At 34.0% G+C, this 23,300-nt stretch overlaps 3 protein-coding genes across 7 annotated transcripts in view; 1 reads left to right on the top strand and 2 right to left on the bottom strand.

Moving 5' to 3' along the window:
- LOC100876289 (uncharacterized) overlaps positions 1-13,861 on the bottom strand; it is a 305,268-nt gene extending 291,407 nt beyond the window's left edge. For 2 of the 3 annotated variants that reach the window (XM_076531902.1, XM_076531904.1), the window contains exon 1: positions 13,539-13,860. The gene's annotated coding sequence lies outside the window, so the exon portion shown is untranslated. Of the gene's footprint in view, positions 1-13,538 lie in introns of all 3 variants that reach the window. The other variant, XM_076531903.1, reaches the window with a different exon arrangement.
- A 1,817-nt stretch (positions 13,862-15,678) lies between these two features.
- On the top strand, positions 15,679-20,775 carry mei-9 (DNA repair endonuclease XPF mei-9). 2 transcript variants are annotated; one of them, XM_003705847.3, is made up of 20 exons: positions 15,679-15,872; positions 16,035-16,162; positions 16,250-16,374; positions 16,463-16,579; positions 16,642-16,777; positions 16,933-17,021; positions 17,096-17,275; positions 17,362-17,542; positions 17,605-17,757; positions 17,834-17,947; positions 18,023-18,171; positions 18,247-18,401; positions 18,469-18,697; positions 18,777-19,119; positions 19,198-19,335; positions 19,401-19,619; positions 19,697-19,870; positions 19,946-20,086; positions 20,189-20,380; positions 20,462-20,775. In XM_003705847.3, exons 2-20 carry the CDS (start codon positions 16,133-16,135, stop codon positions 20,621-20,623), a joined length of 3,027 nt encoding a protein of 1,008 aa, XP_003705895.3. In that variant the 5' UTR covers positions 15,679-15,872; positions 16,035-16,132; the 3' UTR covers positions 20,624-20,775. The 2 variants fall into 2 exon arrangements, with proteins under 2 accessions (XP_003705895.3, XP_076388020.1); XM_076531905.1 differs by lacking the exons at positions 15,679-15,872; positions 16,035-16,162; positions 16,250-16,374; positions 16,463-16,579 and having other exon boundaries at positions 16,845-17,021.
- LOC100881397 (putative inactive peptidyl-prolyl cis-trans isomerase-like 6) lies at positions 19,940-23,278 on the bottom strand. 2 transcript variants are annotated; one of them, XM_012291326.2, is made up of 11 exons: positions 23,041-23,278; positions 22,771-22,959; positions 22,625-22,687; positions 22,359-22,506; positions 22,088-22,280; positions 21,842-21,992; positions 21,562-21,751; positions 21,307-21,497; positions 21,079-21,224; positions 20,869-20,998; positions 19,940-20,128 (listed from the first exon to the last, which is right to left on the bottom strand). In XM_012291326.2, the coding sequence occupies exons 1-10, from the start codon at positions 23,272-23,274 to the stop codon at positions 20,881-20,883; spliced, it is 1,623 nt and encodes a 540-aa protein (XP_012146716.2). In that variant the 5' UTR covers positions 23,275-23,278; the 3' UTR covers positions 19,940-20,128; positions 20,869-20,880. The 2 variants fall into 2 exon arrangements, with proteins under 2 accessions (XP_012146716.2, XP_076388032.1); XM_076531917.1 differs by having other exon boundaries at positions 19,940-20,998.
- Positions 23,279-23,300: the final 22 nt, after the last annotated feature.

The following is a 23,300-nucleotide window of genomic DNA, read 5'->3' as shown; positions in this document are numbered from 1 at the left end:
TGATTCCGAACAATTTTTTACATTTCAATTCAATCGAACAGACTACAGCATCGGTTTGATAAAATTCTATTATTTCGTGCGAGTTTTTAAATCTCGTTTCAGAACCTGGATAACTCTGTCAGAAAGAATTTTCATTTGATTTTTTAAGGATCTTTTATTTCGATTCAGGGTATAGAAACGTTGTTAAAAGTTTCAATAGAGTTTCAAAGGATTTAGTCAAACGTATGTACGAAGTTCTCAGTTTCAATCGGGTGTAAAGAAATCGTTTCAGTCATTGTGAAAATTCCAACGAAATTACACGCAGGTGCTTTCTAAATTTCTAACTGTTATTATTTTTAAATAATTTAAGCGAAAACTGGTTTTAATTTCAAAGTTAAATACACTTTCTTGTTATGGAAACTTTGATTTGTTAATTTAAAGCAATTTTTCTTTTCTTGATGTTATTGATGTAGTTTTTAATTTTCAAATTTTCGAAGCCACAATTTTTCAAATACACAGATTTTTGTATTATTAAATTTTTAAATATTGAAATTTTCAAGTTATTAAATTTCTTGGGTTTTGGATTTTTGGGAGCACAAATTTCAAGATTTCCAGATTCAGGGATTCCTAGATTCTTAGATTCCTAGGTTCCAAGGTTCCTAGATTCCAAGGTTCCTAGATTCCAAGGTTCCAAGGTTCCAAGGTTCCAAGGTTCCAACGTTCCAAGGTTCCAAGGTTCCAAGGTTCCAAGGTTCCAAGGATCCAAATTTCCAAGGTTTCAAGGTTCCAAAGGTTCCAAGGTTCTAAGGTTCCAAGGTTCCAAGGTTCCAAGGTTCCAAATTTCCAAGGTTTCAAGGTTCCAAACGTTCCAAGGTTCCAAGGTTCCAAATTTCCAAGGTTTCAAGGTTCCAAATTTCCAAGGTTTCAAGGTTCCAACATTCCTAGATTTCTAAATTTCCAGATTCACTTCTAAAATTCTACATTCTCAGATCCCCAAATTCCAGGATTCCTAGATTTTTAAATTTCCACCCTCCAAAATTCAAATATTTCTAAATTTCCAAGGTTGGAGATCTCTAAATCCCCAAATTCTCAAACCCCTACATTTGCAACTTTATTAATTCCCAAATCTCCAAATCCTAGTATATCAAAACTTCCACATCCCCAAGTCCTAAATTCGCAACTCTCTCTACATCCAAACTTCACATTCCTAACTTCTCAAGTATCCAAACATCAACCCCAAATCCGTATCCCAAATCCCAAAACAAGAAAACTCGCAACGTCCAATTTTCTGTATCGAATCGTCCATAAGACTCCTCTGAAGGCGTGTCTCCATTAAGCCCACGTTGCAACAAAACTTCTCTTAAAAATCAGCGTCAATGTAAAAAAATGCGCAGCAATCAACGAAAATCTGTTCGGAACTCTTTGGAAGCATAAAAATCCCGACAAAATCGATGCTACACTCCGTTAAACTGATTCGAAAGAAAAAACCTTTTAAGGATCTTTCGCAATACAGCGAAGCTTGACTCTTAAGCCCCCTATCAAGCAACCATTTACAAGTCTTCATGGCGCCTTACAGCAGAAGGATTACGAAGGGGTCCGAGCAACCTCGTTACTATAATCTCCCAAAAAGAAAGTGGCTGGGTATACCTTAACGACCGCATTCGAACGAACGATCGCTGTTTATCCTTCATCGACGTTATAGCAAGGAGCCGCGAAGTTCTCTCGTCTGGAAAGCCATACTTGCGATCCGTTTCGAGACCAGGCTGGGCATTCGAAAGGAATGAGGATAGAAGGAACGGTTAGGCCAAGCCAGATATATTTAACTTCTTCGCTGCGCACTACGTCCACAACCAGCAACACTTGCTCTCCGCGATTTAAATAAATGCACGCTCCGAATACCAGTCATTGTTTCGTGCAACCGCTCATCACACTTTTCTACAACAAACATTGCTACCGGTCGATGCTACCAGTGTCGCGAAGGCCACGCGAGGGGCTGCGCTGACAAATCGCTTCTTATCGCTTTACGAACTTTCAGGATAGTGGACGGAGAAATGGGGATTTGGGAAATTATTTATTCTTTGGGGTGCATTGTTAGTTATTTTGTTGGGGATTTTTGTTTCCCGAATTTATAACTCTTCAAATCTGTAAATCACCTAAATCTTAAATTTTTTCATTTACAAATTTCTAAATCCATGTTCGCAAATTACCAAGTTCTCAAATTTGGGATCTCCAAATCCTCAAATCTTCAGCTTTCCAAATTACCAAAATTGTCAAGTCTCCAAATTTGAGATCTGCAAATCTCCAAATCTCCAAATTCCCAACTCTTTAAATTTCCAACTCTTCAAATTTCCAACTCGCCAAATTCCCATCTCTCCATATTCTCATCTCTCCAAATTCCCAAATCTCCAAGATCCCATCTCTCCAAATTCCCAAATCTCCAAAGTTTCAACTCTCTAAATTCCCATCTCTCCAAATTCCCAACTCTCCAAATTTCCAACACTCCAAATTCCCATCTCTCCAAATTGCCAACTCTCCAAATTGCCAACACTCCAAATTCCCATCTCTCCAAATTCCCATCTCTCCAAATTCCCCAATCTTCAAATCCCCAAATCCCCAAATCCCCAAATTCCCAAATCCCCAAATCCCCAAATCCCCAAATCCCCAAATCCCCAAATCCCCAAATCCCCAAATCCCCAAATCCCCAAATCCCCATCACAGAATTTAATCACAATAGAAAGGAGAAGTGGAAAGTTTGAAGCAAAAAAGAAAACCACACTGTATCAGATCAAGTTTACATTGAATTAATCAAAGGCAAAGAAGCATAAAAGGAATTTTGTTTTTCAATCATTTACATAGAGTAGCACCTTTTTAAGTGAAATCTGTTATTTGATTTACTAATAGATACAGTTTTCACTTGAAGAGAAAGTGCTAAATATCTGCGTAGAGAAACATCAATTATCATAAGATTCTTAAAACGTGTTTTAATTGTTCTTTAAGTACAAACAATTTATCAAGAACAATTATCTATTAACGTTTAGTATCTACAGAAAATAGTAAGGTTTGTTTATAGCAGCATCTGTTTAGTTTGTTCTATTTTGAAGTATTTGTGAATTGTACTTCTTTATCTTTGATGACCTCGAAGGAAACAGCTTGCAGTTTACGTAGGACACATCTTGTTTCTTATCATATTTTGGAGAACTAGATTATACTTATGTAGCAGAAGAAGATAACTCAGATAAAACGACAAACATGCTTATGGTCTCTTATTATCCACAATCTCTATCTGAGGAAACATGAATCATCCTGTGCTTCTTCTATTCACTTCTCAGCTGCTTCCGAAATATTACAGTGTTTTTAATTCAGTCAAGTCTCAAACAGAATATCATGTCAGTTTTTCTTATATAGAAACTTTACTGTATTACTTATTTGATCTTTTAATTACATTTTTAATTTCGTACAGAATATTAGTATAGTCAAGACAACAATATTTGTATAACCTTCACCAGCACCATTTTCATTATACAACATAAGAACAAGTCTGAATCTATTAAATCAGATAATTTTATAGACTACAAATCAATGCAAAGAGCTAAGAAAAATATACTCAAGTCACTTACATTTAGATCAAAAATTAATTAACCATAAGTATTATGGCTACCCAAATGTAATCAAAATTTTATTTGCTAGCGAAAAACATTTATTTAATAAAGAAATCTTAAATGCTAATCAACAAAATAATTTCCATCATTTTCTAACGCTTTTTGCCAGCGTAAAGGCAATTGTTCGATTCCCTTTTTAAAAGAGTCCTTCGATTTTTCTGTGAAAAACTTTGAAGTCATCGAAGAAATTTTGAAGACTTATCGATACACCTAATAAATTTCATTTCTATTTCACGATAATTTTCCATCATCAAATCATGACAATTCCAAAACCACCATTTGATATACCTAACCTAACCTACCAATTGCTATACTAAACACACGACTCAATTAATATAATTAATTTACAAACGACGAATTGTCTCCATCAGAACAATGGACACGTCTATAATTTGCTGTTGTTTACGCTGACCAGAGGAAAAATATTTTCGTCGAATGATCACGAAGGAGACACCTGTTTAAACAGAGCCACGGAATTTGCAGACAACTTGAAATGCTCGAATAAATCCTTAGCCAGCCTACGTATTTAGGTGGGTCCGATTTGGTGTAGAAAAAGTCACGCACTGTCGCGTCACTGTCAAATTTGAATGTAGCCATCGACTGAGTCATCGACACCAGCAGCTGTCCGATTTCTGATTCAGCTATTAAATACCGCCTTGCGAAACTCGATGCTTCGCCAAGAGGCATGCATTTCCGGCAGAAGATTCCCAGTCGTTTAGAATGCATAAACTCTTATCCGGATTCTATTCGTGGAGTGTGCTTTTTTATTTTTGTGAAATGGGGATTTATAATGCTGAAAGTGGAGGGTTGTGGAGAAGGTACTTGGGGTTTTTAGGGATGGGGATTTGGACAGTTGGAATTTTGGGAATTTGGGATTTGGGGAAGTAGAATTTTGGGATTTTGGGGATTTGGGCAAGTAGAATTTTCTAGGGTGAGAATTTGGACAATTAGAATTTTGGGAATTTGAGGATTTGGACAATTAGAATTTTCAAGGTTGAGAATTTGGTGAATTAGAATTTTGGAGATTTGGGGATTTGGACGATTAGAATTTTCTAGGCTGAGAATTTGGCCAATTAGAATTTTGGAGATTTGGGGATTTGGACGATTAGAATTTTCTAGGCTGAGAATTTGGACAATTAGAATTTTGGGAATTTGGGGATTTGGACAATTAGAATTTTCAAGGTTGAGAATTTGGTCACTTAGAGTTTTCAAGGTTGAGAATTTGGTCAATTAGAATTTTGGAAATTTGGCGATTTGGACGATTAGAATCTTCAAGGTTGAGAATTTGGTCAATTAGAGTTTTCAAGGTTGAGAATTTGGACAATTAGAATTTTCAAAGTTGAGAATTTGGTCAATTAGAATTTTCAAGGTTGAGAATTTGGTCAATTAGAATTTTGGAAATTTGGGGATTTGGACGATTAGAATTTTCAAGGTTGAGAATTTGGCCAGTTAGAATTTTATCATTTTAAAAATTTGCACAGCTAGAATTTTCAAGATTGAGAATTTGACCAAGTAGAATTTCAGCAATTTAGAACTTAAGCAATTTACACATTTCAACAATTAAGACTTTGCAAATTGGACCAATTAAAATTCCAAGAATTTGAATAACTATAACATTGATAATTTTGAAACTTCTACTAAATAATTTACTAACAATAAGAAACATCTACTAAACTAATTTAGTGCCAAACTCTAAATCAAAGTTTGCAGAGTTCGATGAATGCGATATCGCATCCGAGACATCCTGTACAACATTAGCTCTATCTCTCGTTCTCCCATTGATTCCCCATGGATGTTGCATCCTTTCGTCACGATCCATGCCGACGTCCCATCGACGATGCAACGTGCACTTCCGACCAACTGGCCAACCACTCCATGCCACTTACGCACTTAGACTCGACGAAAGGGTCCTCACGGATGTTTCATAGTCTATTTTTATCCAGACTCCCATGTATCCCGCAGGGTTCGATACCATTTCGTCTTCAGTGTTTCGAACTTTGTGCCATCGAACGCTTCGTCTTGCCAAATAAAACAAACTCCTTTTTCCTTTTGAAGTATTCTCTTGAGATAGAGCTTGTGAGGAAGATTGGATAGGGTTAAAATTTGTGGAAATATTTAAACTTGTGTTATGTATTGTGAAGTTTGATGTACATGTTTGGTATGAACGATAATTTACTGCAAGTAATTGCGTACTGTATACGTAATATTATGTTGTATAAGTTATAAGAAGTTATGCGAAGTATACTATAAGAAGGTTAGATGTGAACTTTAAAAAATTTCAAGACTTTAAATTGAAGATGTATAAAACTGTAAATTTCCAAATGAAATAATCTGATAGTCCATATTCTTCTAAATCATTGTATGAACTCACGAATTCCTTAAATACATCACTACATCACTGCATCAATCCTCCAATCCATCAATTCAGGAACCTATCCTATCAATCTATCAATGCTATCATCCTATCCCAAATACGACAATTTGTAATTTAAGAAAATATGCGTAAAACTATAAAACACCTCACAAAAGAAAAAATGAAAAAAAAAATGTGAGTATCCCCTAAAACGTAAACTACATATCATCCTTATGTCTCAGTCATATGCGTAGCGCACAGATGGTAATAATAATGAAACAGATTTTCCCGTTGAACATCATGGAATATCTAGGAAACAAATTATGTATCAGATTTGAACGATCGATTCGCGATTATTACACAACACACGCCTCGGCGAAATGGTTAAAGAAACGGGACACACCGTGATATAATCGCGTAATCGTTGCGTCGAGAGAAGTCAAAGGCGCAAAGCGTGCACACGATCGTTTCGACTCCGTTCGACTCGTGATTCTTCAAGCTCTTCTTCTTGTACTCAGGATCGGAGTAAAGAAAGAGAAAGAGACGTAGATGCAGAGTCGTGCCTCAACTTTCACTCTGATCTGTTACGCCTCGACAATATCCCTGCTGCTTACTTACCTGTACCCCTGCCTCTCTTTCGATCCGTTCACCTTCCACACACCGTCTCGTCGATCCTGTTCTGATTCCTATTGCGAGGGTACAAGGTAACGAGACGTATAAACGCGTATATCTATACACGCCGGTCACCGGGAGACCATAAGGGCCAATAACATCGATATCGCGACACGCACATCGAACGCGATCGATAGCTGGACTATAAGGATGCAGGTGTCCTACGCAACCACTTCGCGCAGGTCGACGAATTTCAATACCATATTGGACGGTGCGTGACGGGAATCGGTGATGAGAATTTGGGAATTTAGGGTTTCGGAATTTAGAGAGTTGAGAATTAGGGAGATGGGAATTTAGAGAAATGGGAATTAGAAAGGTGGGAATTAGAGAGTTGGGAATTTAGAGAGATGGAAATTTAGAGAGGTGGAAATTTAGAGAGGTGGCAATTTAGGGAGGTGGGAATTTAGAGAGATGGGAATTTAGAAATTTGGGAATTTAGAGAGATGGGAATTTAGGAATTTGGGGATTCGAGAAGTTGGGAATTTAGAGAGATGGGAATTTAGGAATTTGGGGATTTGAGAAGTTGGGAATTTAGAGAGATGGGAATTTAGGAATTTGGGGATTTGAAAAGTTGGGAATTTAGAAAGTATGGGAATTTAGAGAGATGGGAATTAAAGAGCTGGGAATTTAGAGAGATGGGAATTTAGGAATTTGGGAATTTAGGAATTTGGGAATTTAGGAATTTGGGGATTTGAGAAGTTGGGAATTTAGAGAGATGGGAATTTAGGAATTTGGGGATTTGAGAAGTTGGGAATTTAGAAAGTATGGGAATTTAGAAAGATGGGAATTTAGAGAAATGGAAATTTAGAGAGATGGGAATTAGAGAGCTGGGAATTTAGAGAGATGGGAATTAGAGAGTTGGGAATTTAGAGAGATGGGAATTAGAGAGTTATGAATTAGAGAGCTGAGACTTTAGAAATTCGGGGATTTAAGAAGTTGGGTATTTAGAGAGCTGGGAATTTAGGAATTCGGGGATTTGAGAAGTTAGGAATTTAGAGAGATGGGAATTAGAGAGTAGGAAATAAAAAAATTTACAAAACTTGAAAATCTGGAGACTCATATCAAAAATATGAGTATTAAACAATAAATACAAGTACTCTCGCAACAAGAATAAATAACAACACTCTCAATAACAAGTTTCACTAGTATCGAAAAATTGACCTAGAATTTTCATCTAACGATAAGCAACGTCCGTTTTATTCTCTGCCGAGCATTCGAATCGATAAATTATTGGATCTCTCCTCGTGTGCTCCAATTAAATCCAGCAGTTCAATCGTATCAAACTATCATCCCTTCGTCTCGAGACACGGTAACCAACAGAAGTAATTCCAGAAGATGAACGAGATAGAAAAAGAAACTGAACGAACAAGAATATACGAGAACGTGCTCCATTCGCCATTGAGAAACGTAGAGCCGTGCCAAAATCTTGAAATGCCGTCTACTAGGATACGAGTAGACAAGAGGAGCATTGTTCTCCTTTAGTTCCTATTAATTTTGGCTGTATACCGGGTTTCATTGTTAATTGAGGGGTTCAAATGGTAATTGTTCGATGTGAGTGTTACTGGAGAAGCTTCTCAATCGGAGGTAATATAGGAAATTTTGTTAGTTGGAAAATTAAATTGTCTACTTTGAGGCGATCTTGATGTATTCAGATAGTGATGGGTTTAAACAGTGCACATGTACTTTTTTTTCTTTTAATGGAATTGTGTGGTTATTGGATAGAATTTTGGAATTATGTGATTGTCAAATTTATGAGGCAGCTTATCTCCAAATTCATACTTTTCTGAATGCCTATATTTCCAAATTCCTACATAATCAAATTCCTATGTCCCCAAATTCCTACATCTCTAAATTTTCACATCTCCGAATACCCACATCCCCAAATCCCCACATCCCTAAATCCCCACATCCCCAAATCCCCACATCCCCAAATCCCCACATCCCCAAATCCCCACATCCCCAAATCCCCACATCCCCAAATCCCCACATCCCCAAATCCCCACATCCCCAAATCCCCACATCCCCAAATCCCCACATCCCCAAATCCCCACATCCCCAAATCCCCACATCCCCAAATCCCCACATCCCCAAATTCCCATACCCCTAAATCCTTAGATCTCCCAATTCCCACATCCCCAAACCTTTCAATTCCCACGTCCCCAAATTCCCACATTCCCAAATCCCTCAATTCCCAAATTCCCACGTCCCCAAATTCTCACATCCCCAAATTCCTATACCCCAAACCCCCAAAACTCCAAATTTCCAACTCCCTAAAATCCCACATCCCCAACTCCCCAACTCTCCAACTTCCCAAATTTTCCTTCTCCTTCACACTGTCTCTCCTAAAATTACAACTCGACAATACAGTTCAGTGACTTGAACCACGCGCTTTCTACCCAACACACGGAAACAAGAAATCATTGTCGAAGAAGAAGATTGGCGCCTCTTATCGGTACAACTAAGTTAATCGAACTGTTTTGTTTCTCCGCGTGTTTAGATAAATGTAGTTCCATTGTATTAATCTTTGCTTCCGATGCACAACTTCTGAACGTTAAACAACTGATTTGCAAAGTTTTTCAATCGCGACGGAGTGATTTACGGTAAGCTGAGTTTGGGGTCACCGTATTGTTCGCGGCTACCATAAATCAATCGTAGCAAGTTTTCTCGAGTGGAGAGAGAAGAAAAATTTGAAAGTTTCAGGGAAACGAACCCCGGATTCGATAATATCTCCATTGTTTTACGTTCGAGGATATTCTATGCCACTTATATGTATACGTAAAGTTTCTGTTTGTTGTTTCACTCATTATGGACAACCCACATCGATCTTGTATTTACTGTCAAATCGAAAATAAATTGGAAAAATGAAACATGGTAAATAAATTATTGTGTTTTCTTTATTTAAATGAAGATATATTGAAGGGTACTTAGGGTGTATATTCAAGGGTGGATAGGTAATAAAATTATGTTGATTAGTTACTATTATTCATAAATTTCAGAAATATACCTGCTGTTGAAAAGGTCCTCTACTATACAAAAGAACCTCACTTATCGAAATGAAACTCATAAATTTCTGAATATCTGTAGTTTAAGGGTCAATCGATAACAACCCTAAATATTGACTTCGTCTTTTATCAGCATGCATCATGGTGATCGTAATTCTTTATGTATCTTGTGTATACACGAAGAAAAAGGAAGGTCGTAAAAACCCAGATCAGGAAAAATGAGATCATCAACGCGAACAGTCACCCTCTTGTGGAACTCCGTACAAAATTGTTATTCCTTTTATTATATTACCACTTCAAATATTTACTGTATACTCTCGGAATTAAAAACAGAGTCAACGTTCGATATTTTTTATTCACATAAAAAGCCTCTATGCAAACAATATCAGTTCTCTCATGAAAATTTCTCTGATTAAAAATATGAAACACGTATAAAAATAAATAAATTTATTTTTGTTTGCACCTTAATTTTATAAGACTCTATTTTTTTTTTATTTTTTTTGACGAAATAAATTATTTTTTCCTGAACTTGATTATTTGAGTTATTGTTCGAAAAATTAGTGAAAAAATTATAAATAAATATAATACAAAGGATGATAGAGAAGGATTGTATTGTTTTACGTATTTCACCCCTGTGCCAATACTTTCACATACAGCCCTGATTCGTTTGTTGTTTTTTTGCGAATCGCAGCTAACTGTGCTAATTATTCTTCCTTCAATACAGACAAATTTAGCGATTCTCTCGATGCGACAGCAAAGATTAACGAGACCTGAAAATGCGTTCGGTATACGTGTTTCAGCAGAGATCGATTGTCGTACTGCGACACTAGTGTTGGAGTTGGCACAACTCGAGGGTTGGCGTCCCTGAGATCAAACCTAGGACCATAGAAACCTTCCTGAGACCCTCTCAACTTTCAAGACTAATATTCGATTAAATCTGCCCGCAGTCACGAATATTATCACGTTTTTAAGTTCTATTATAATTTGAGGGGCTGAACTGCTTTTCTTTTCTTGTGCAGTGTATTGATTTGTCAATAATCCTATTTCTATGCAAATCTCCTCTATAGAATAATAATGAAACTCGAAGCTTAATACAATTTTGAATTTCACAAAAATTATTGACGATATTTATTATGTACTGTTCATGAGAAATTTTCTGTCTTTCATTTTTGTAAACAAATGATCGTTTCATTTACGAGACAGAGTCTGCATAAAACAATCGAATAAATATTGAATACCGAAGACGATATCAAAAAAATTCGAAGATTAACGAGGGTGCTTCCGTTTTACGAAACGGAACTGTGTCACAATAAATAATGTCCACGTATTATGAGGACATCGATAAAACCTGGAATCTTGATAACAAAAAAGCTGGGACGGACGGAGTTAATATTTCAAAGAATACATTAACTGCGAGCAAAACAGCTCAAAAAATCTGTGATTCTTCAGTGACCGTAAACAAAGTCCCTTTAAACCATTGCTGCAATTTCTGATTTATAAAATGAAAAACTTCTGCAATTCTAAATTAGTAAATTGAGAAATTGGTACATTGAAAAATTCTAAATTAGTAAATTGAGAAATTTGAGATTATTAAATCGAGAAATTTTAAATTACCACATTCTAAACTTGTCGATCACTTTCCTACATTTTTATATCGATCATCGATACATTATACGTAAATATAAAATTTTTCAAATTTATTTTTAAGATTCTAAATAGATGTTCCCAATATCGATCATCGATATTTCTATAAATTAATTTTAAACATAAAGGATCACAAAGATGGTTGGCAAACGATAAAGCGATTTTAAAATATGAGTCATTTAATGTCGACTACCAGATGGCACCAACAACGAAATCTTTGATCCCTACAATGGTCAGTTATTTCAAACCGAATGAAGTCCTCGACTTTGTCTGTTTATAGATTCTTCCGTTTGCAATTCTACGCCTCGACTTTCGAATCTCTGATCCGTTGAGAAAATAAAAAAATGGAAACAAGCAAAACGATCAAACTTGTTTCGCGCGTCCAATGTATACAATGAGTTTCAAGACTGATTTATCAATAACACTCCTCGACCACATGATTTCTCTGCGAAATTTGCGAAACGTCATGGACATATGAGACAAACGAAGCTCGTACCAACGAATGATTTTACTCTTTTAGACATGATCACATGATTAAATTTTACTCAGTGCTTCACATTAAATTAGAATTTATCCGCAATTTGTCTGTCGATTAGATTTTGAGTGGTTTATTAAAATATTCGAGTTTTTAGTCTTAATTTATTGGAATTCGAAAAGATGCGAATAAAAATTTGTTCAAACACAAAATAAATTATTTTGGTCAAACAGAAAAATAATCCAGAGAATCTTTAACATCTAAAAATCGTAAACATTTAATATCTAATACCTAACATCCAGCCAAATAAAACTTTCACTCGAATGATTATTTTTTATCCTATCTGAACAATACTGTTAAGGGTTAAAATGTTCTATGGCATTTTCCTTTCATGCTATTTACCATAAAAAGTTCCCCGGTTCTTAATTCTTCTCGTGCAGAACAAATTGCGCGTATAAACGGGAGAAGAAACAGTAGCAAATATACGTTGCATTCAGAACGCACCTTGAATACCACACGAAGTACCTTACGATTATATGGTGTAATTACGCACAATTTCGAACTCTTATGTTACTGAAAGCGCCACCGGTGTTACTGCACACCCGTGCAATTGTATGTGTGTCATTCTTTTAAATATACATACAGAAATATTCATTTCAATGGCATGTGTACTAGGAACATGTATAGATTCAATAGAAACCGAACCCTTGATATTATATGCACTAATTATTTTAAAAGGGGCCCCTTTTCACAGTAGCGTTTAACTTGCACTTCGTTTTACGACACGAAACTTTTTTTATTACTTTGTGAATTACGTTAAATTATAGTCTATTTAGCGTCCTTTTATAATGCAAAATTGATCTGCACCTTTCGTGTATTTATTAAAATGAAAAGATAGCAACAAAGGAAAAATTTATACTTGCACTTTTCATTCAGTAAAAATGATTGCGGTTTCCGTTATTTCTTAAGAAATAACGCTTAAGATATTTCTTGAGAAACTTTTTGAATATTCATAAAAAACATACAACTTCCGATGTGGATAACTTTTTAATGGATGATGAAGGTCATTACTTGTTAATAAGGGTGGTGAAAATTGGCAAGAAGTGGAACCCTAATGAAACCTAACGAACCTACTAATTTACATTGTACAAAATCATTATAATAATTAAAGCAGAATATTAACATTAACTAAAAAATTCTACGTGTACATAAATATTATTAAAAATTTGCTGTGTTCATGGAATACTAAATTATAATCATTATCAAGGCAGAATTTTGAAAATTTTGCCCTTAAAAATAACCTGTGTCTGTCAAAACATTTCACACAATAAAGAATAATTTTCATCACGTACAAAATCTAAATGCGTTTTCCGATACAAAAATCGTACGCCATTTTCTAAATAGTTCGCGCGTAATAAGATTTGTGGGTACGATCACGTGACATTATCGCGGGAAACGGTACCAGCTTCTTTTCGTCGCGAGATTCAAAAAGCAAGCCAACTTCGCGTTTATCTTATTCCCCCTTCGTTGCATCACTCCTCCAAGTTTTGCTTGCATACACGTGTGAAAACCTTGCCCAACGTTCGTTCCCTTTCTTTCGATCTAGCTCGTTAGTTGCATTGAAGCGAATCGCGCTTATCTACACGGTGCCGAAACATCTTCGGAGAATAATGGCTGACATCATACGGGTTTTCATCGCGAAGACTGGATTAACTTCGCGGTTAAAGAGAAGGCGTTGAATTTGGAGTACTTACCATGCAGAAGAACTTCACGTCGGCGTTACGCCCGCGCACGAAAACAATCTCGAAGACGTACTCCAAAAAATCCAAAAGAACGGTCCTGGCGCGTGAAAAGGTCCTTACTGGAACACAGCTTACGTCGTTTCCGTCGGTGTGGTCACCTTCGCGAATACGGACGGATAACCGGCGAATAGAAAAAGCTCACACGCGTGGTTTCTGCGATGAAGAGTAGAAAAGGAACGATACGCGACGATTCGTAGCCGAGACTATACACACGAACAACCGCACGGCGCGCGGGTTCAGCGGCCGACTGAAAGGATGCCGTCGCCTTTGGTCCGCCATGCTCCGCTCACGGACCCCTGTGGCCCCTCGTGGTCCAGCCACCCCCCACCACCGCCAACACAGAGACAAAGCAGTTGCGCGCGCACCTACACATTTTTTGAACCTCCGCCATTCTCCCCTCACTCCCGCCGAACCCCACTCTACTACCCTTAGGCTCGATTCACCATGCGCCGTCTACATCCTCCCTTTAATCGCATACATGCATATCACCTAGCGATGGGATCGATTCCCTGCTAATTACGAAATTTATTGCTCTTATGTCCGATTTATCGATTGATATTAAACGCTGCAAATTGTGCTGTACGGAAAGTGACGCAAGGATGCACGGATTGAATGTACCTTGAAGGACTCATTTTTGGACATCTAGGAACTTGTAAATTATAGACATCTTCTATGGTGAAGTTATGAGGTTAACCTAACCATTAAACCAAATATATAGCACCTGTATATACAAACGGAATAATTGAAGGTAATTTAGTATAAAAGGTTTGAGACGAATACGTCATATGCTTTTAATGATATTTTATGATACATGACATCATATAGCTTACCGTACCATAAAAATTTAATAAAAAGGCGCTAAATTTTTGAGTATGATAATATATTAAAATTGTTATAGTAGATGGTTGAAGAATTGGAAAGGTATCATGAGGGTATTGCTCCCATCGCTAATAAGGCAACGTACACATCGCTGTTCAGGAGTCCGACGATCTTACCTGTGCTACCGCTCACCCCCTCTTCCTCTTGCTTGCAGACTCGTCATAGGCCCTGTTTACACCCCACGAGAAAGAGAGACTGTTACCGGTCTGGTAGCTTATATCGATGTAGGAAAAAGTATCGGCCGATCCTATTGCACTGGTAGAATCGAGCTAACCACGCTGCAATTCGACGGACCAGCTAGTGGTAGCAAAGAACGCGTACGAGATGATCTTCTAATGCCTTCTGATAACGCATTACTTTACTACCAGCCATAGAATGAAATACACGATTACTGATATTGCTTCACGGACGATGCATTCCGATCGACTTCACCGATCATACAAATAGTCATGATAATCTAGATATCGTACAGCGATTAAATAGTACATTGTAAAACGTGCAGAACGAAGAATTTTTTGTCGAGATATTGATCACGAAGAATTTGCAATTTCATTACTGAAATTGTGAATAAATTTAAAAGAATTATTAGTGACACATTTTCAGATAGAATGAGTGGATTATTATTAATTCCCTTGGTACATTATTATATACATGCAACCTGTTCCTACGACAAAGCAGTAATTATTATACCTCATTTCCTAATAGTGATGCAGCGGATATCGTGCTTGATTACGAGGAGGTGCGAGTATCATGAGGCCTAGAAACGAGAGCTTTGATACGCGCTAATTGTCTTAAATTACGCAAATAATGCTATTTTGCAAATATGTTTTACACTTAATTTAATGAAACAGCAGAAAAAGTACGTGTAGAATATTTTAAAATTTCAAATTAGCCTACTTCTATCGGAAGTCTGTAATAGCTTGTGGAATGTTGTAGCATCTTTTCCATGCACACGAGAAAACTCGAGCATATATGAATTTGTTGATAAGACAACTTTCTCTGAACCATTCAATGTTCATTAATATTTTTCGAATTTTCAATATCTTTTCGATTGTTAATTGATAAGGACCCAAATTATCGGTATATCATACTACACTAATTGATTATATACTATCAACTGAAAGTACATCCGACTGTTTTTTATATTAAATAAAACAAATATTTTGAAATTTTTCAAACGTACTTTAGGTTTTTAAAAAAATATAAGTTTTTTGTATTTAAATGCATCACTCGCGACATCTGTCAAATATTGTACAGTTACTGTTTAAAGAAGTTTGCATCATAATACGTATTCTATTAAAGAGAACGTAGTATGTAAATGTGATACAAAATTAGAAGTTTTTGTTAAAAGATATATTCAATCTTTTCTGTACAAAAAAGGAGTATTACACGAATTAACAGCACATGGTAATATCCTAACCTACTTCATACTCAGATGTGTGTACTATGAAAAATGTGAAATAAGTTTATACTAAGATGTGTTATAGAAAACTTTTAATTATTATTTATTATACAACTGATTTGATGATAGAATGATTTTATTGATTGTTGCATTTTATCCTTATTTAGAAATCATATAGAAAGTAACTTAATTGTACAGCGTTGTTCTTTGTTGAAAAAGTTTGAGAGGATGATTGCGTGATGGTCATGTTAAAATACACTGTACTATGAAGAATAAATTAGTTTTCCTTATTTTGGTAAGTTTGTATCTTTCATATATACTTATGACATCAAATCTTCAATTGTAATAATTTGACTGAAGAAAAATAACATTATTTTAACAGATATCTTATGTATTAGCTCATAAAGACAAGTTTTCTCATTATATAATTGATGAAGTTGCAGCAGGTTCATATAAATATTATAGTTTAACATATGATGGATTTATCAGAATAACACTAATATCGGAGTAAGCAAACCATTCAGTTACTTCAATGATTGATTTAAATATGTTATTCATCATGATGCTAAATATTAAATTTTATTTTATTTTGTAGGACTGGTGATGCAGATTTGTATGCTTCTCAAACAACAACAAAACCAACTTATGAACCAGATCAATATTGTCTTCAGTCTGCAACATGTGGAGAAGATACCATTCTTATCCCTGATAGGTATAGTAAAACAAATTCAATACCAAATATGTAAACATGTATTTTAATTGATATATTTTCAGTTTTAAAAGGCCTGTTAGTATAGGTGTTTATGGACATCCATCTCATGAAGTTAGTAAATATATCCTCTTAGTGTATGAAACAACAGATACTGAAAACGTATCGTATGAAAAAACTTCAGAAGTTAATACTAATGAGGTACATAATCCGATACAAATATTGATATAATATGCTTGTATATCATAATTATTTCTTAATGTTTTAGGAAAAGCAATCATCATTTTCAACATCTATTACATGGTACCTTCTAGATTTACTTTTTCAGATCTTATTTTGAGTGTGTCATAATTTAGAGTATAATTTTTAAATTAATCATGTTGGAATACGAGAATCAAATGTTTTTGGAAATAATCCATGAAGATGGATTAGTTGTTGTTGCAAAGTAAATATTTTATATGATATGTAATTTTAATTTTGTGTGATATTGCATGTTCATGTTACTATTATTTATTTTAGGGGACTTGGGTTAGAAACAGTGTTTGCAAATATATTAAGGGCATACACGGATCCAGGAAATTTGATCATAGTTTTGGGAACTACTGGTCATGATGAACAGTATTTTATTGATATTTTAAAAGGTCTTGGAATCAAACACTTACCGCGTGTTGTAACATGTGAATGTACTGCAGATGAAAGGTTTAAATTATATCCTTTTCCTGATAATAAGATTGTTGTTAGATATTTAATTTTAATGTTGTTCATTGTTTATTATGTAATTATAGGGAGCTAATGTATTTAGAAGGTGGAGTGTTGTTTCTATCAGGACGAATTCTTGTAGTGGATTTATTAAAAAATAGAGTTCCATTAAAATTAGTTACTGGAGTTCTTGTATATAGAGCGCATAATATATTAAATTCATATCAAGAAGCGTTTGCACTTCGTTTATATAGACAAAGTAACAAGGTACGTATCGCAAGAAGAAAATTACAATGTAAAATATTCACTAATTTTATACATTATTCCAGACCGGTTTTATCAAAGCATTTAGTAACTCAGCATTGGCGTTGACCGTTGGATTTTCGCAGGTAGAGCGCATAATGAAAGCTTTGTTTGTCAAAAAATTACATTTATGGCCACGTTTCCATGCACTTGTAAATAATAGTTTAGGGAAACATAAGGTAACGTTTATCATTGATACAATGATGCAACACATATATTGTATTAAGAAGTATAAGAACAAACTTTTTTATTTAGCCTGATGTTATTGAGTTACATGTAAAAATTACATCAAAAATGTTGAATATTCAAACCTCTTTACTTGACATAATGAATTATGTCATCAAAGAACTTAAAAAACTTAACAAATATGTAAGTGCAATATCTTATTAACATATACCATTACATAAAATGCTCGATTTCATATACTGCATTTTATTTTTACAGTTGGACTTAGATGAATTAACTGTTGAAAATGCAATATCTAAAAAATACCACAAGCAATTACAGTTGCAATTAGATCCTTTATGGCACCAACTTAGTGCTACTACAAAACAATTGCTCTCAGATTTGAAAACATTACGTGGTCTTCTTGCGTAAGTATTCATAAAAGACAAATGACGAAAAAACGAATCTATTTTTAATCAAAAGAACCGTATTAAATTATATAGATGTTTGACATACGAGGACTCGGTATCATTTTATTCAATGTTAAACTGTTTACGTACTATGGATTATGCTGTAAAAAATAGTGGATGGTTAATGTTAGATTCTGTAGATATTTTATTTCAAAATGCCAAAGAAAGAGTGTACAGTGGCAAAAATGGTAAGTTCATAAATATATGTATTAGAAAACTAATTTTTAATTTTTTTCACGCATTATTTGTATACAGAAATAAAACCTGAAATAACTCCAAAGTGGACTGCTTTGTCCGAAGTATTACTTGAAATTCAGCATCAAAATAAAAAAAAAATTAATAAGGAAAATGAGAAAATTCTGATACTGGTACATGATCGTAATCTATGTTATCAGTTAAAAAATTATTTAATTATGGGTGCTAACGAATACTTACTTTATGAAGCAATGAAAAAACTTTCTCATAAAGAAGTGCAAAAGCCAAAGTACGCTATTAATACAAAATAAAATTGTACATTTACAAAATTGATATATATATAACTGATTAGACTGTATGTATTGCAGTAATGAGAAAAATGCAGAAGGAGAGACTGCGACTGCCGAGAAAACTGAAGAGAATGAAGACGAAGAAAAAGATACATATATGCTAACATTATCTCAAAAAGTTCCTGAAGGAAGTCAATCCGATTCAGCATCGAATGACGATAAAAATCTAACACAGTTTGAAGAATGTTCACAGATTGCAGAGTTAGATTTAACAAATACAACTATAGATACACCTATTATTTTAATTCAGTCTTTAAAAAAAAATGGTGATCCAATGGCATTGCAACGCGCTTTAGCGGAACATATGCCAAATAATATTATTATGTATGTAGCAGATATTTCTGCTGTACGGCAAATTGAAGTATGTATTAAACAAAAAATGAATTCGTTGACCTGTAAGTAAAATGTAATCACAAATACTGAAACAAATTTTTTATAGGTTTATCAGAATAATAATCCGTCGATAGATTTAAAGGTGTATTTTTTAATTTACGGAGGTTCCGTGGAAGAGCAGGAATATTTAACATCGCTACGACGGGAAAAAGAAGCATTTCACTTGTTAATTAATGCCAAAACTGTATGTCACTATGTTACAAATTAATTTTTATATTTGTACTTTTTCCAATGTATTTCTTCCTTCAGAAAATGGTTATACCTGACGATCAAGACGGAAAAACTGAGGATTGTTTAAGTCTAGCAATTCAAAAAGATACAGATGATGAAACAAATACTCGTAAGGGTGGAGTGCCAATACAGCCTGAGGCTCCAAATACGATCATAGTTGATATGAGAGAATTCAGAAGTGAATTACCTGCTATACTTTATACAAGAGGCATGAAAATTGAACCCGTAACATTACAAGTATAGTCGAAAATTTTGATTTATCAAAAATCCAAAATGTATTAATATACGAACTATCTGAGTATATTTTTCTATAGGTAGGAGATTACATTTTGTCACCAGATATTTGTGTTGAAAGGAAAAGTATTTCTGATCTCATTGGCTCGTTAAACAGTGGAAGATTATACAACCAAGCCATTTCTATGACAAGACATTATAGTAAAGCAATGCTTCTCATAGAATTTGATCCAAATAAACCATTTTGTTTTCAAGTATATATTTTTGCATATAATACAAAAAAGTATATGGTTGGATTCTTTTGATAGTAATTAATTTTCTAATTACAGGGGTATTATTATGCTAGTAAAGATATAAAAAATATGTTTATTACTTCAAAACTTCAACTTCTGACTTTACATTTTCCGCGATTAAAACTTGTATGGTCACCTGGTCCTCACGCAACTGCCCAATTATTTGAAGAGTTAAAGGTAATGATGCAAGTAACTTTCTTACTACGATGATTGAAAATTCTACAGATAGATTTATAAAGTACAAATAATATATTATGTTTGTTACATAAAAATTTATAGCAAGGAAGAGAACAACCAGATGCAGCTAAAGCTGCTGAGATTGGAATGGAAGAAAATAAACAGATAGCAGTAGAAAAATTTAATCCTCGAATACAAGATTTTGTTGCCAAACTACCCGGAATTACTACAAAAAATTTGCAAACAGTTTTGAGCAAAGGACAATCATTAGATCATCTGAATGAACTTAAAAAAGTAAGTAGTATTTAAATAATTTAATATTACTTTATGCCATAAATTTCTTCCGTAACTAACAATAACCTTACTTTTTTTTAGGAAGAACTTACGGAAATGATGGAAAATAGAAATGAAGCACAAATGTTATATAACGCATTTCACGAGAAAACTTCTCCAGTTGAAGAAAAGTCAAATACAGCTGGTAAAAAAACTGCTACTCGAGGCCGAGGAAGAAAATTATTTACTAAAATCAAGCAGTGATATAGATATAGGAATGTTGTTTTTAAAATGAGTTGTTTATCATTTGCGTCGTTTTTTGTATAAATTTTGAAACCGATAAGAATTATTTATAAATTATGTATGTGATATGTATAAAAGGATCTTGCAAATATAAATTTTTATAAAAATTGGAATATTTGTATATATATATACTTCAGTGGCCTTCGTAAAAAAAATTCATACCCTTACAAATTTATTTCTGATATATATTACAAATGTCTTCTTACCTGAATAACGTATTATTCTTGCATATCATACATTTGTATTAAACATGATATGGCTTTGTTTAATATATCTTGCAGTAATAACATACAATTTTCGGAAGGCATTACATCTTGAATACATGCACCGAACATACTACAATTACAAAATACGGACTTGTCAATAAAAATGTACATTTCCGAAAGTTCACTTCTCTAGTTAAAAATTAAATATACCTCGGAATATTTATATTTCCGTACTCGCGTGAGATCATAGATCTTCTCTCAGCCTTTTCAACAACTTTCTGTGCTATTTTATATGCAATTTCCAATATTTTATGGATTGTTGTATGAGAATGCATTGAAATGTGTTGTAAACAAAACTAAATAATATATAGAATATATTATATACAATAGATTATTTATATAAACAGTTATTTGAAACATTGCCGATTTTGAATTTACTTCGTTACTTTCATGATAAAACATATGAGCTAATATGATTTCAGAAATATCTGAAATATATCTCGTTTTTTCTAATTCTGTCATCGTATCAGGTTGAAAATGTATTAGTAACTGACGAAGTTTAATGGCTGTTACATCAAGTTTTGCAACAGAACCAGAACTAATTTGTTCATAAATACCCAGATCCATTCCTATAAAAAATATATTACATATCTATACATATATAGGGTAGGGTAACATTCTTTTTTCTAATACCTGGTTCATGTTTACGTGAAAGACAATAAAGATCACTCAAATATCGTTCAACCCTAATAACTGATGGTGTGTCACGAACGTCTATTACATCTACAATATTGTCAAGATATGATGCAATAGAATAAAAGTCAAATACATTATAGCTAATCCCTGTAGCTTCCCCTTCAACACTTGCTGGTGGTTGATGTTTCTAAAAGGTGGATGGACATTTAAAATCTAACCTTTAACATAGATGTTGCTACAATGATATAAAATGAAGCATAATTTCCAGTTTACTAACAAGGAAAACTTGTGACTCTGTCTCCATTTTAAGTTCATCTCTAAGACAATATTCTCCGCATTGAGATACTAATATTTGCTTAGTAGGATGTTCATAATAAGTCGATATGTTTTCTAATAATTTCAATGTTCTAGCACCATCTATGAGTTGTCTTAATATAAATTACAGACAAAATTTAATTGCCCTCAATTACTGTTTACTTTTAATTGAACAGAAGCATCTGAGAAACAGTTCTGTTTAGCTCACCCAAAGGCAACATAGTAATGATTCATCCAAGGATTGGGTTTCAAGCATATAAAAAATTGAGATTGATTGGAATGTTTTCCATCATTTGCCATTGAAAGAACGCCTCGACGATCATGAGGAATGCAATAAGACTCATCGGGTATTACGACCATATTGCCTGCTCTATCTTCATTGATTTCAGATGATTCAATATCTGTATGAAATAGAAATTTAAAATACGTACTCTAAATAATGTATGAACGAAGTAAAAATTAAATTTACTCCACCTTACCTCCACATTGAATCCACCCATTTTTGACGATACGATGTACGCGTGTATTTATGTAATAAGCATCTTTATAACAATGTTGTACTTCATCATACCCATTACAAAGATTTAAAAAATGTTGACAAGTTAATGGTAGTAAATCAGAATACAGCTAAATTTGTAAAAAATTTATGACTTTGGTATAAAATTATAACATTAACTGCCAAGTATTGCTATATGGCCCTATATGTGATTTTATTTCTATATGAAATTAGAAACCAAACTCTTACCACAAATACGAATGAGCCCATTAAATGGCCGTTTACAGTAAATGTAAAATAAACATATTTTCTCTAGAATGTAATAACTTTAAATAAACATTGTTATAATCTTATGGAAGTGAATAAAATAATTCACAGATAGTAAACCATTTCACCTTAGATTTTTCCATGAATTGCTTACAACGTTCCATGGCAATATTTTCATAATATTCCAATGTAAAAGGTAAACTAAGAAAATAATCTTGGCTTATATAGTAAAAAAAATCCACATCACTACCAATAAACTCGTTGTTTATGAAGACTGCTACTGTTCGAGTTAAAGACCACATTTTTCCACCAATTTGCTATAAATGATTTACAATCAATGCCTATTGTAATGTTAATTATAATATACTTTTACAAGTATGAACGCAACAATTGATTACTCTTTTCATTTTTTCAATATACTCATGCCAGTCTACTTGAAACATTTCAAGAACTCGTGGTTGTGTAAATTTATATGGCATATGCTGGTGCAATTTTTCAGCGCATATTCGTGCTTTCTGAAAAGCACTAGTATTTATAATACCCGTGATTTTAATTTTAATACAGTCATTCTCGGAAATACTGGAACTACAATCTGCTTTTAATAATTCATTTCTGTATCTATTTTGCATCATTGTGATCCTTAATTTTCTTCTATTTA

This window comes from Megachile rotundata, chromosome 5 (assembly GCF_050947335.1).
Source record: "Megachile rotundata isolate GNS110a chromosome 5, iyMegRotu1, whole genome shotgun sequence".
In the NCBI taxonomy this organism is placed as follows: Eukaryota; Metazoa; Arthropoda; class Insecta; order Hymenoptera; family Megachilidae; genus Megachile; species Megachile rotundata.
The sequence above is the reverse complement of the archived record's forward strand: the minus strand, read 5'-3'. Positions and strand labels throughout refer to the sequence as shown.

Excerpts from the sequence above, each read along its gene's own strand:
- mei-9 (XM_003705847.3), top strand. The coding sequence starts at position 16,133 with ATGAAGAATAAATTAGTTTTCCTTATTTTG. Across the intron at positions 16,580-16,641 it reads ACCATTCTTATCCCTGATAG|TTTTAAAAGGCCTGTTAGTA; the intron begins GTATAGTAAAAC and ends ATATATTTTCAG. Across the intron at positions 17,543-17,604 it reads TATATAGACAAAGTAACAAG|ACCGGTTTTATCAAAGCATT; the intron begins GTACGTATCGCA and ends ACATTATTCCAG.
- LOC100881397 (XM_076531917.1), bottom strand. The coding sequence starts at position 23,274 with ATGATGCAAAATAGATACAGAAATGAATTATTAAAAGCAGATTGTAGT. Across the intron at positions 22,507-22,624 it reads TGGGCTCATTCGTATTTGTG|CTGTATTCTGATTTACTACC; the intron begins GTAAGAGTTTGG and ends TTACAAATTTAG. Across the intron at positions 21,993-22,087 it reads CATTACTATGTTGCCTTTGG|ACAACTCATAGATGGTGCTA; the intron begins GTGAGCTAAACA and ends ATTTATATTAAG.